This window comes from Oenanthe melanoleuca, chromosome 3 (assembly GCF_029582105.1).
Source record: "Oenanthe melanoleuca isolate GR-GAL-2019-014 chromosome 3, OMel1.0, whole genome shotgun sequence".
Lineage (NCBI taxonomy): Eukaryota > Metazoa > Chordata > Aves > Passeriformes > Muscicapidae > Oenanthe > Oenanthe melanoleuca.
This window is the reverse complement of record NC_079336.1, coordinates 71374459-71388779: the sequence shown is the minus strand read 5'-3', so window position 1 is coordinate 71388779 and position 14321 is coordinate 71374459. Positions and strand designations below refer to the sequence as shown.

Genomic DNA, 14321 nt, shown 5'->3' with positions numbered 1-14321 from the left:
GTCTGTCACTGAAGAAGCCTCCAGTCCCACCAGCAAGCAGGGTGTGAAGTCAAGGCAAGGTCATTTCCTAAATTAGTGCACAAGGAAAAGCCTGGTCTTTTGCTGTTATCAACGTGCTCATTAAAGCTTTGCAATCAGCAAGCCTTGGTCACACAGACAACAACAAAAAAAGGCTGATTTATTGTTTTCTCCTTTGAAAAGAGAGACACAGCCCTCAAACAGTTGTGAATTGGCTTTCAGCCTGGACTCCACTACTGTATAGGGAGTGTTGTGGCAGATATGACTAAGTTCAGAGAGTTTCTGGGTGAAATCATGGCCTTAAAACAGTCAATAGTAAAACTGCTGCTGACATTAAGAGGATCCCCCATCTACATCTTAGTCCCTACATGCAGCCCTAAAATATATGCAGCTGCTTGAGCTCTAGAAGAATACCTAGCTGAAAAGGAAATATTGGTTTTTTTCCCTGTGTTACTGAGTAACTGCCAAAAGCCAAACATAAACGGTGCTGAGCAATGACTAGAGGGAGACGGAGAGCAGATAAATATTTAAAGGATATAAACATGGAAGAAAAAGAAGACTTATTTATCAAAATAAAAGGAAAGAAATTAATATAAATAGGAGGAGGAAAGTGAAACAGAAAAAGAGGAAATGTAAGCTGTGTTGGGCAAGCTGTAACTGCATCAACCCCTACAGAGCAGAGCAATGGCTTGGGATTGGAACCTCCTTACTGACACATTTTAAAACAAAACTGAACAGAAAAAGTTAAATAACTATTTAGTAAGAAACGAGCCTGTCCTGACTGCAGGGGAATGAGACTGCATTTTTCACTATGTGCTACTTTGCTGCAGTGACTCCACCTCAATAAAAGACATCTTAAAAGAAAAAAAAATTCTAGATTTCATTGTTATGCAGAAGTGTTAAGAAGGCTGTCTGAAACACAGCATTAATAGCAGGATTAATACCCAATAGCATTAAATCAGAACATTCCACCAAAGTGAAAAAAATAACAGGAACCAAAAATTCTTATTGGAAGTGAACTTGAAAACCCTGTGAACAACCATGAACAGTTTAGTTTCCACACAGTCCTTTTAGTCCTGTGGTATCAGACAGCCTTATCAAGAATCCTTGGTCACTAAGGCTGTTACCCTGTGAGTGTGGGTAAGGCAGAGGGGTAATGCAGCCCCTCTGTGGCCACCAGCCCTGGGACAGTCCTTCCAGTGACTGCCAGCAAACAATGCTCCTCACACACACAGTGCAAACTTTCAGGCTTCCTCAAAACATGCTTTGGAAGTTGATTACTTTGTGCTGGGAACACCATGTAAAAACAAGAATATAAAACAGTACTTCTAAAAGTACACTTGCAAGTATTTCTTTCTTATGATAATATACAAGGATCAAGATAGCCTTATGACATTGACATTTTACATTGGAGAGATTTTTATATCCCTAATGAAACCAAATTTGAACAGATAAACATTGACAAAACCTATATGGAAGATAAATATTTAAATGATATCAAAGTGCAGGACAAAGAATTATTTATCAAAATAGAAGGAAAGAAAGGAATATAAATAGAAGGAGATATGTGAAACAGAAAAAGAGGAAATGTAGGCTCTCTTTCAACAAAATCAATTCTGAGTTTACAGCGTTGATGAAGACAATTCCCACTCAATGGCAACTATGTCATAGCCCAAACAAAGATCTGAGAGATGACCAGGGACACAGTACAATTGTCTGAACAACTCAGGCTTTGCCCTAATTTACAAAAATATCCTACTGCTGCTGAGAAAACGTCAGTTAAATTACTGTGCCATGGAAACCTTTTGAGTGTATCAACTACTATTGCATGCAGATAGAAAATGCTGTAGAGAAAATAGAGAGGCTGCCATTGATGCTGATTGCTGGTCTCTCTGAAATCATCAAAACCTTCATCCTGGAGCAAACAGCACAGACACGAGGGAGCTGAAACTGACGTGTGCCCTACGTGAAGAATGTGAAAACAGAGCAATTCTGCTCCTGTAGAAACAAATCCCAGATGGAGTCTCCCACATTGTCCATCCAACTTTGATGGAGAGCCAGCCTAAGTGAGCCCTCTCTTACATACTGTACCCTTCCTTCCTTCAGAAAGCAAGCCCCAGGCAAGCTGACTTTTTAGGGGAGCAAGGAAGAGGTGGTCTGATGGAAGTAAATTTGCAAAGGCACTGGAGAAACACAGACCAAAAGTGACCAACTTCTTGGTGTCATTTCAAAATTCCACAGAGGAAAGAAAGCTCTGCTTCCTCAGATGACAGCGGCTAAATCCACTTTGCTCTTAAGCTGTGAGGAAGGCTGGCATGTTCTGCAGCACTTCTTGACTCCTAGCCCACACAAAGTGGGCATGTGAATGGGCCAGGTCTAGATGGTGACAAAGAGCATTGCTGTCTGATTCAGCACATACTCACTAGACTGATCTTTACATTTTAGAGACACTGGGAAATATACAGAGGAATCAAATATTTTTGTGTTTGTGCACACAGAAGTTGCTACTTGTTTCCAAGACTGAAAAATAAGTGTGTGGCTATTTGTGGAGAGGGGTGAGTCTATATCTCAGCCAGATCTTTAAGGTCCAGCAATGTTTGTGTTTTTCAGAGCTCAGAGCCCTGACATTTGGAGGGTTGCAGTTCTCAGACTAAAGAAGCCATGCACAGGCAACAGTTCCAAGGATGCAGAGCACACAACCTTTCCTCCAAACTGCAGGGAAGGGGACCTCTGCTGTGGGGTGTGGACTGTCCTGTGGACAGAAGCAGGTAATTAGAGGCTCAAGAAGATATAAAAAAATATACCAGAATACTTTAAGAAAAGATAATAAACCAAAATTTAAATGATGAACCTGGATGAGTACCAGGGCCTCTCACCAAATACAAGGATTGTACAAAATAGAAAAAGACATCTTGAAAACCTTGGCACAACACAACTGGTTTTACCTGAGGTGGAGGCTCTTTCTGAGTCCCACTTCATAAGGTAAAATTCTCTACACTTTCTTCTTTTGTTGACGTTTTCTTCCTTTTAAACCAAAGGGAAATCACTAGATTTCTGTATAGGATATTTCACCCCATTTTTTACAGGGAAACAGAGTCACATACAGAGGAGAACTGAGGAAGCCACATTGGTTGGTGTCCAATCAGGGAAACCACTACTACAGTTTTCTCAGTGGTTTAGACAGAAATCACACTTCACCTGGTAACATCTAAGTGAGTTGTTTGATTTTGGATATTATTATGTATTATTGATCCTACATCCCTGAGAACACCCAAGCTCTCTGTGAGTCACTAAAGCTGCTGTCACAGCTTGCTGCACCTGTAACCACCACACAAGCAAACCCCTAAGCCTGCTGGCTTAAACTGAGGGGATCATAAGCTGCAAAGCACTTCAGAGGTTTTGACAAAAGAGATTATCATTTCTAAAACCCATAAGCACAAAAAGGCAGATTGCATTCTCAGGGTCAAACAGCTTCCAGTGCAAAGACTTACACACCCCATTGCCAACCAGATGGGCAGAGGCAAACTGCATCTCATGATCCATCACATAACCCTTGCTACATCATCACTGGAATATTTGTAAAGTTCATGAGCATTATGTCAGTGAATTAAGGCTTCTTAGATTGTGTGTCTCCTGGAGGAATGGCTCTTGGATTTTCCATCTCCCTTACATTCCAGCACAGCAACCTGCTGGGGATTTATGGGTGTTTCCTGGATGTTTAATGAGGCTTACACCTAACCAATCTAAACCACTCTTGATCATGGGATTCTGAAGCATATTCAGTAAAGCTGATGGAGCCTGAGACACCTCGAGAGAAACACTGAATGAACCAGAGCAATCAGCTTGCCCTGAATCTCTGTTCCAGCTTTGCTGGTGAATATCAGACACACACATACACAGAATAAACACCCCTGGTTTATTTCTGGTTCCCTCAGATTTACAATATGTTCAGGATGGACACTGATACATGTCTGTAAGCATTTAAACATATAGATCAACTTTATTATCTGTCAACTTTTTATCTAAAACTCTGATTTTAAAGAAAAAGGAGAGTATAACAAAGATGTGAAAGCAACATTTTAAGATGATATTTTAAGAGCACTATTTAATGACATTTTGAAGGGCAAAAGTCTCACTTACCTAGATGCCCCAAAAAGGGTTTATATTTGCAAATGAAGCTATTAAGGTAATGTAATTTAATACACAGCATTTGAAAGACAGATAAGTTAGGGTTACACATACATGCAGCCTTAAATCTGGTGTATTCCTTATCTGGCACCTAACACACATAACATCCTTAAACATTTTGAAGAAGGTTTTCCTAAAGCTAATAATTAGAATGAAACACTTATCTAGTTTCTCTTCAGAAAGCTTTCTGCTTTAAAATCAGATACCACACGCTCACAAAAAAGGAAATGAGGCAGAAAGAAAAAAAAAATCTTATGTGTGATACTCTCATTTACAACATAAAATAAGTGTTTTTTTCCCTTTCAAGGATCCATGCTGTTACAGGTGCTTATTCAGATATACCCTGTGTTTAAAATAAACCTTCATGAGTTTAAGATTAATTTAATTTTCACAAATATTCATGTGTACAGCTTCTGCCTCTGGAAACTTTTGCAATCTAAACTGCAACATTCTGGAGCCTAATTCTCCCTTCACAGCAGGAGTGGTCCTGCTGATTAGCAGATCTTTTTCAACCTCAAATCTACATATGTGATTGATCTACAAAGTCTCTTTTGTATCAAAAACCATTTTTGAACTGCAAACGCTTGAAGAATCCAGCTGCTGCTAGCTGTGCCCTTCTTATACTAACCTTTGCTGTTGGTGAAGTTGGGATCATGCTGACAAGGGGCAACTCCCCTGGAAAGGGGCAGGAGGCAGCAGCACCACTGGAGAAAGCACCACTTTGTGCTTCTGCTTCTTCCTGAGCATTACCAGCCAGCCACAGCCACAGTCAGGCTCTCAGGCAGCAAATCCCTCAGCAGGACCTGCTATGGTTGTTCTTCAGAGCAAGTACCATCACTCCTGAAGGTCTCTTACTTATCCAATTTTCTTTCTTCAGACTAATCCAGGAAAGAAATCAGCTTTGTGATCCCATCTTCTCTTATTTTCTTTCTGACTTCTCCATTTACAGGCTTTGCAAAATTGTTTCACTGTAGAAAATAACTGCTATAACATTTAGGGCTGTCTGGCCATTGGCAATGGAATTGGCATGGAGAGATCTGACTTTCCATCTCCATGTGGTACTTGTGCAGAGTGCTTCAGGAAGCAAAATCATTCAGAAATTTGTCTTGTAGTGTGCCTTTTGTCAGCAAATGCTGAATGCAGTGCTAACATGCACCTGTAGCTTTGCTCCCATTGCTTGACAAGGTAATAAATATTTCACATTGGAGTGACCTCCAGCCTTTTAAAGTGTAGGCAGTCAGCAACAATTCAGAACTCTCACTTAAAAGATGAAATTAAGCTGTCAGAAATATTATCTCAGTGTCAAAAGTTACACAGGAGCTTACTGACAGCAATCCTTGTTGTTGCTTGTCTCACTCACTCTGCTGCCAGTGGGGTTCTGTCTTTATTTTTGTACTTTGAGTTCAGCAGCTGTCAATTTTAACTTATTTGTAGAAATTGGTGTGGGCAAATTAGTTCCTAGCCCTGTGCTGGTTATCTTGAGATTAATGGGAAATCCAGAACTAGCAGTCAGAGGGGTAAGTAGTCTGAATGGGAGAGAAATGCAATCCACCAGAATCACAAAGTAGCCTCAATTTTTGGCTCTGGTGCCCCACACTTGAGAAGACAGTAAATAGCCTTCCTATGCTATAAGGAACCACAGGACTGAAAAGATGTTCTTGACAAAATAGAAACTTGATGGAACACTTTGGGTACTTTAAAATAGCAACCTAAATTTTGACATTTCCTGAAATACTGCCACAATAAAGATCTTTTCTTTTACAGTGGAATCTAATGTTACATATTTAACTATCACACATTAAGTAACAATAAAATGTTTGGGGATGCAAAAAACCCTGTCCCCCTTGCCAAAGCTTTTCCTGCTAAACATTCCTCAGAGTTATACAGAAAAAGAGGGAACACCCTGTTTTCCCTTTTGGTAAAAATACTCTGTATTGTCAAAAGGAACAAGAATAAGATTCTGGAACATCCTGATGTCTGAGGGGTTACAGAGACCTTGCTCAGACACCATCAGAGGATGATGCTCCCCAGTTGAGTCCAGCTCAGTTTGGGCACTTCCCAGCCCTGCTCTTGGCTGAGAAGCCAGAGAATCACTGTGTCACACACGTGGTGTGCACAGGCCTGACCTATTCCTTTGCATGTCTTGTGTCCTGTGCTGTTTAAGTGTTTATTTACACTGGGCTGTTCTGCTAGAACAAACATTCCTGTCTGGATTCCAAACAGAAAGATACACACTCCAGCATTGCTTCAAACTCCTGTTTCCCTGAAAAGGCTTTCTTAGGGAAAGGGCTGTCTGAATGCCTGGTGTGCCTGTTCCCCATTTAATCAGTACTCATAAGGGGTGCTGGCTCTGCCTGACACCACCTGAAGTAGCTCTAGTTTGCAGTTACTTTTTGTTTTATTTTGGCTCCCCAAAGCAAGGCATGCTGAAGAAATCTGTATTTTTAAATGATCAGAACTATCTGGTCTGGTTTTAACACGATTATTCTTCACATTAGGACATGAATTTAGACACTACACTGCATTGCACAAACCCATGCTGTGCAAAATATCTGCTCCAGACAGAATGAATGCTCTCCTCTCTATCTCTGAAAGATCAGAACAGTGCTTGGTCAGGGAAACAAGAAGATGACTGCATCCTCCTGACTCTGTGGAGGAACAACCAGCTCCTCCATAACTGGTTTTAAGTCCTGGGTTTGATTACCAATTTCTTTTTTGTTTGTAGCAGGCAGTGGCCCCAGAAGAGAATGACCAGCTTTAAACATCAGTCATTTGGCCCCAGCCTCCCCCAGCCCCTGAGCTAGGAAACAGCATGATCTGAACGTCCTCAGAATGACTCCTCACACTCGGAAACATGTTCCCATGGATTTCAGACACATAGTGAGAAGCACCAGCTGGGAAGTCCATTCTGCCCAGTAGGAGCCGGGTTTTATTTCAGCAACAGAAAGATAGTGACACTTCAATACAAATTAATATATACCAAATAGAAGGCCTAAAAATAGCACCTAGAAAATAAAGAAAACATGCAGCTGGGAAGCTGCAAACCTCTGTTTTCCTGCTCTCACAGTGTATTGATAACATATTTTTGTTTAAGTTCTTTTTAGAACATTCACCTACAGTGAGGCAAAATTGTGGACTGTGCCAGAGACATATTTATGCATTCATATACTGCAAGGCAGCAACAATGTAAAAACCAGCAAGGAAAATAAATTACTACACAGTAGCACAGAAATAGAGACTGCAGCCACTGTCCCAGTCCTTACCTTTCAGAGTTGCCTTCTTAAGTACCTTCATGGCATAAAGCTGGCCTGCATCAGATCCTTTTATCTTCCTGACTAGAAATACCTGTAAAAAACAAAGGTTTTGTATAGATGAGTACTGAATTTCTACTCATAAGACTTACTGCATTCAACAGGAAAATAGATACTATGGTTCAGGAAATATAATGAAAATTACTAGCTGAAAGCATTTCATATCTATTTCACCTGCAATTGGTTGAGCTAGATCTGGAAATTTTCAGTTTTAAGCCTTTACCACCTCACAACAAAAGCCATTTTCAACATTTTTAATTGATCTCATATATTCAGTTAAAGGTGGGTGAAAAGTTAGAACCAGTGTGCACATATCTCTTCATATTCTGACCAGCTTTACACACACACACAAAAATTTCTGCCTCAATTGTATCTGGGAATGTGCACTGTATTAAAATTATTCCCATCAATTAAATTAAAGAAAAACAAAATCAATTTGGTGCCATTCATGCATAAGTCATGAATAGCAGCTTGCCTAAGATGCAGCTGAAGCAGAAAGTTCATGCAGCTGAAAATCTATTGTCATTATAAAAAAAGACAGTTTTTCCTGTTAGTCTCCTACACTTCATTTCTGACAGTGTAAAATTTTAATTAAAATAAAATAAAATTTGTAGCTAAACTTGTACTCTATTTATTGTACTACATGCAAATATTTCTTATCTGCCCTTCAGTGCAAATGAACACTTGGAGGGGTAGTGAACAACAGGGTCAGTGGTATAGTTTGGTCTTTATAAAACCTTCGGTGTTTTAATAATTGGAAAGAAAAAAATAAGATAAATAACTCTTTTAGCTGGTTCCCAGGACACACTCTGTCTGCTGAGGTCTGAAGTAGCAGGCAACAGTGTCTCTTTTTTTATATTTCAGCACCTGCATTACTGGACAGAAGCTGAAGTAATGCCAAATGTAGAAATAAAAACACAGCCCCACATATATACAGTCCTATATATGCATTAATATACAAATTAAGTAAGACTAGGTGAAATTATCTACCTAATGAATGTCTATTTGGATTAAAAATTCCATTACAATTATTTTATTAATTGGCACCAGGAAGCATGCATCTTTATCAACTGTCTCCACCTAAAATATAAAAAAGCCAAAAAGTAAGGAAGGAGGAAGTATGTTTCTAGCAGAATTTTTGCAAGTTGAAAGGCTCTTCCTCCTAAAAACTCCAACCTGTAAAGAGATTATATTTTCTCAAACCCATTTGAAGAAAAGTTTGTGGGAAGGGAGAACAACTTTTATCAAGCAGTTACAGAAGCTGGGGAAGGAAAAAGAAAAGGTAAAAAGCTAAATTCTCAATTCTCTCTGCACAACTTCCTCAGAACTCCTACAGCTGACAGCATCACAGCTGCAGCACTTCTGTGACACGATCTGGTAGGGTTTTGGTGGGACTGCCCTTCTCAGGATGTTTCCTGTGCCCAGGAGACAAGCACAGCTCCATCCCAGCTGCCCTGACCAGCTGAGCTTGGGCACACACTGCTTGCTCCCAGCTCCTGCTTCCTATCTCAGGAGCATAGAGATACCTCCAGGGCTCACAACTGTAGGAAAAAAATGATGAAATCTGGATGCAACAGGTACACGAAAGAGTTTCTAAAGTGTTTTTTGTTGTTATTCATGATAAATCAGCTTCTCCAGCATTAACAGGAAGTCAATTGATTTAGAAGTTTACAGAGAAAAGTTGGGTCCAGGTCAAGTAAAAAAATTAATTTTTATATTTCAGTGAAAAGAAGAAGAAAGTCAAAAGCAAGCTTGTCCAGTCACTAGATTTTCAACTGTGTTATTTTTTTTTTTTAAATTTATGGGCTCTTTACCCCAAGAACCCAAACCCTTAAGATAATGGTTTTCAGCAGCACTGCACATAAAACAGCACAGCATGCTTCATCTGCAGAAATATTAGGCTGCAGTTCTAGAAATATCTTGTCTGCCATATAATCTTGCAAAGTTTGTAATATGAACATTGCTGTAATAAGCAAAATTATCAATTTACATTGCCAGTCACTAGTCAGCTGTTCACTGTAGCATGGGATAGGACACTTGTCTGCATTCCCTCCAAAAGAGATGAGTCAAGAACACTGTGTTCTGTTTCAGAGGACATCAAAATAACCACCAAACCAGAAAGGAACAGAACAAATGAAAATGCACTGTATTGCAAAATGATGTCACCTTTCTGATTATTCTTAAATGTACTGCTACAATCATTCTTGAAACCACCAGTAGCCCTGAAATGCTAACTTGGCAGGTTATATCAGCTGGCCTATGCTAGTTTGCCAGAATAGCACATGCATGGGGCTGAGCATGACTTTCAATTTTCTAGTCTGATATGTTTGCAAACAGCTCAGGTTATTGACACCTGAACGAGCAAAACTCCCTTAGCTGGAGAAATTGGTGCATCACCCAAAACCTGACATAACAAACTAAGCAAGTGCTCTGCATCTCAAGAGTGTTGGGGACACTCCCTCTGACACCAAAGACATGCTCTCTAATTCTGCAAGAAATTATTTAGGCCTTGGGTGAGCACCTTGGAAACTTAATGGTTTGCACCCCCAGAGGCACAGATCTGAACCATTAGCTCAAACACCAAGGTGATGAAACCTTGGTAGGTGGTTTGGGACTGAATAAGAAACACAGAGCAGACCTCTCTTCTACATGTCTTGGCTGCTCCAGTGAATTTACTGATGTTTCTCACATAAGATATATGTGAGATATATATGAAAACTGACTATTCTGCCTTTTATCAAAGATGTTTCTTTTTGTTGTTCTTCTCCTTCTTACGCTGAGTCCCATAGTAAACCTAATTTTGAGCTGTTTGCTTTTTCACATTCATTTAATATTTGAAACTTAAATGCACTGTAGTCTGAAGAAATTCTTGAGTTCAAGGCTTGGTATTGCATATCAGCTTTCTTGATTGAGATCTCTCATCTCAGGGAACTTCTAATAGATTTAATTATCAATATAATTCTAGAGTAACCAGGAAGTTGATAAATACTCTTAATATAACTTCCTTTAGGAGAAAAACTAAAGGTTCTGATTGCAAAATATGTTTTTAAAACTCCACAGAATAATATACTTGTATTAATAAGGACTTTGATTCCTAGTTTCAACTAGATTCACTGTTCCAAAGGTTTCAATGTCTTATTTAAACCATAGAAAACTTTAAGTCTGAGTTGACTCTTCCTTCTTTCTCTCCATCTTTCCTTCCTGTTCTCATTTCCACCCACATGCTCTGCTAAAGGACTGTCTTTGGAATTAAGAAAATCCTTTGTCTTAAGATATGTGGAGAATGTTATTTCTCCACAAATTAGCTCGTGGTCATACAGGCCATACAGGCTTTTTTTCCTCCATGCTCTTGCAATTATAATTACTGTATTCTGCACTGGGGTTTATCTCCAGGGCCTCTCAAGGTCTCTGAGTGTGAGCTAAAAAGCAGCCTGGAACTCAGAAATGTGCTTGAGGTTGTTCTCAGTGGGAATTTTGCAGCTAACTTCTTTAAGTCTTTGAATGTTCCTATTTACACCTTCAAACTAAGCAGCAATGGCACACTCACCTCCCTGGTGGGTAGGTCAGAATCCATAAATATTGTTTATCATTCTTTATAAAAAGTGATGCTTACTAACAATCACCTATGCTCATTAGTCCAGGTCCAGAGCCATTGCTGCTATTTTCTAAACTGGTTCATATGCAGGAATCCAGCTAGAAATGGAGATAGCAGGACTTTCCTTATCTGCCTTTACAATATAATTTATATTAGGATAATATAAATTATCAGCAGTGTAATTGAACTCAGAGAAAGGACACAATATTTTTGGTGTTGCTCTGGGTGATTAGATGACAGTAAAAATTACCTTTCCATAGGAACCTTGTCCTAATACTTTCAACAGCTCAAACTGAGAAGGATCTGCTTTTTCAAAACCTTCCTTGACATGATGACTGATGTCTATTTCCTTCACGATACCTTCTTCCTGCAGAGGGAAAAACAACAAAAAAAAAATCAAAATCCCCAAATCAAAGCCATTATCTTAAGGAAACATATTGTTTATTAAAATCTTGTCTTCTGTAGTGCTACAATCACGTAGCAAATTTTGAAAATAGGAAAAAATGCTTGTCTAAATATTCCACGTGCCTGTTACCAGCTGGGGAGGGTAATTGTCAGGACATCCAAACCTGGTACTTCTGTGTATTGAGCCTCAAGATATGAGTAGATAATGACAGATTATACAAGCTGGAGCCAAAAATACACTGCAGAGCTTGGTGCTCCCATCAGAGACCTTGCTAGCAGAGTGGCATGTACTCAAATCTGTACTAGAGAGACTCCATCACACTTCTCTCCACGTACTTTCTCAGCTTCCCCTCAAATCATCATTTAAATCAATCTTTAAAAACTTCCTTAGTCTTAAGCAGCAATTTTTCTAATTAGTAGGAAACAAAGAAAAGCCTCTTCCTATTTACCCCAAAAATAGCAAAGTTTCTACTAGTAACCATTTAAATAGAAAACAAATTAATGACTAGATGTAAAATGAGGTGGTGGTGGGAGAAGACTGACACACAATTTGCTGCTTGCAATAATTAGTTTTATACACTTTGGATTTGTCCAGGTTCTTCTGTTCAAATCTCTCCTCTGTCAATAGATGCACGTTCCTCAAAGACATCAGTTGAACCAGGACCTTTGTCTTGCAAGCTGTGACATATGGCATTAGTTTCAGTCTTTTTGTTCCATGTTATTTTGGCATGTTCCTCTAAAAAGAGAGCAACTGGGTCATTTGAGACCCAGAGGGACTACACAGAGTTTGCAGCAACCCAGAAAGTCAATGAACTGAAAAGAAACCTGCAAGAATGAACCTGCTTCTCAAGGACACAAAGATATGGAAAGATAATACTTAAACACCCTTTTATTTCTGTACTGTTTTGAACACATACATTTGAGCTTTTTGTCTTGTTTGATGTGGCTATTTTTTTTTCCAAACCACTTGTTCTAACTTCTCCACAACAAAAATACAGATTTGCAGTACAAACTTCTTTTTTTCATCCCCCAGTTTGAAGGAACTTACTCATTTAGGAATAAGTTTGAATATTTCTGCACTCAGCAGAAATAATTGCAAACTTGCAAACATTTTTACATGGACTTTTCCTGCATTTTCCTTTCTCCTCCCAAAAAATCTTTATAAGACCCAGAAATATAACATTTATGTCCCACTCTTAAAAATCAATTTTGAGAAAATAGAAATAACATCCTAGAAATGAAAATGAATGCAAAAAACCCCAGGAAAACAAACAAAAAAACATTTGACCAAAACACGTTCTGTGCTAAATAAGAATAAATTTGATTCTTTTCTACTCCAGAAAAATTGTTATCACTTTCTACCAGCTATAATTTGTCAGATACATAGCTTGCATTAGCCAGATTGCTTTCTATATTGTATTTTCATCCCTCCTCTTCCCTACCCTGCTCCTTTGCACTCACATACTTTGGAACAGTGAACTATATCTATATCCTCTTCTTGGTTTGGAAAGATTCCTGTAGTTCATTCATGCTGCCACAATCATGGAAAATAATCATCAACTCAGAGCAACTCCTTTTTCTGATCCCAATTCTTACAGTTTAAGGTTTGCCTGAAAGGAAATGCTTGAAACCAGTGAACAATTTTCACAGGGATATTTGAAGGATTTCTAAGTACAGAACTGCCAAGATCTCTCTTTTCGTTTTTCTGACTTTAATTGCTGGGCGAGATAGCATAACTTTCTGATATTAAATATATAATCTTTTTCAATTATTTTGTATTCCAGCCTGAACCATGAAGTCACTTTCAGCTACATTTGCAATTTAAATGATGAGTGAGTTTCAATTTGCCCGTTCATATTACTCATCAAAGTCAAAGACCTACAACCCTAAGCATATTTCTCATTGTATTACTAAATTTAATATAACCTCTTTAGGTTCATGAAACATGTTCAGTTACAGGAATATATTGAAAGTATTAAAATGATGAAAATTCAGCTTGCTGGAAGAATGCTTAAGAATTTCTTGCACTTCCACAAAATAGCATGAATAATTTATAACATGCAATAAAAACAGTACTTTAATTATTTGCATCTTTAATTAAAAGCTCAGGGGAAAAAGGGTATTTACAGAAAATGGAACCAAATACAAGGCCTAGCAATGTTTTTCAGAGAGGCACGGATTTTAAAGACAGAAAAATCATGTTCGATTTTATGTATTTCAAAATAGAAAACATTGGTTAGAAGAGGCTTCTAGGGGTCCAACAGTCCTGCCCAAAATATCACTGACACTTAATCAGAGTAACCAGCTGGTTTTTAGTACCTCAAATGCTGAAGCTTGAGCCACTTCCTACAAAAGATTATCCTCTTTCCATTTGCCCACAGTCCAGCTGAGCTGGTTATCCATGTGCCCTTAGCAGGAAGCAGGATATTTTTCTAGGAAGGTAGGATTTCCTGTGGATTTCCTGTGGTCACCTCACTGGAAAGGGGCAGCAAGGCAGCCCTGAAGCCAAAGCATGCCAGACAGCTGCTTTTTCACCCATCATCACCACAGTGGTGTCACTTGTGAGCTGTCCAAGAGGTAGATAGTGTTTTAGCTGGCAAACTGGCAGTGCTTGAGACTGAAGACAGACACAGCTTCTTAAAGGAAATACATGCTGGTTTGTTTGCACATATGCACCCATTTGCCTTGAATGTATTTCTATAATTTTATCACTTACTGCCTGCATAAATGACAGAATAACTTCTATTTGTTTGTTTTACCTTTCCAGCAAAAAAAAAAAAACCCAACACAAACCAGTCTTTATT

At 38.8% G+C, this 14321-nt stretch overlaps 1 protein-coding gene across 1 annotated transcript in view; it reads right to left on the bottom strand.

Annotated features, from left to right (window-relative positions):
* RPS6KA2 (ribosomal protein S6 kinase A2) overlaps positions 1-14321 on the bottom strand; it is a 146156-nt gene that overhangs the window by 74883 nt on the left and 56952 nt on the right. The window contains exons 2-3 of the mRNA XM_056487929.1: positions 11363-11479; positions 7470-7551 (exon numbers count right to left, since the gene is read on the bottom strand). Of these exons, the coding sequence (XP_056343904.1) occupies positions 7470-7551; positions 11363-11479 (199 nt within the window). The remainder of the gene's footprint in view (positions 1-7469; positions 7552-11362; positions 11480-14321) is intronic.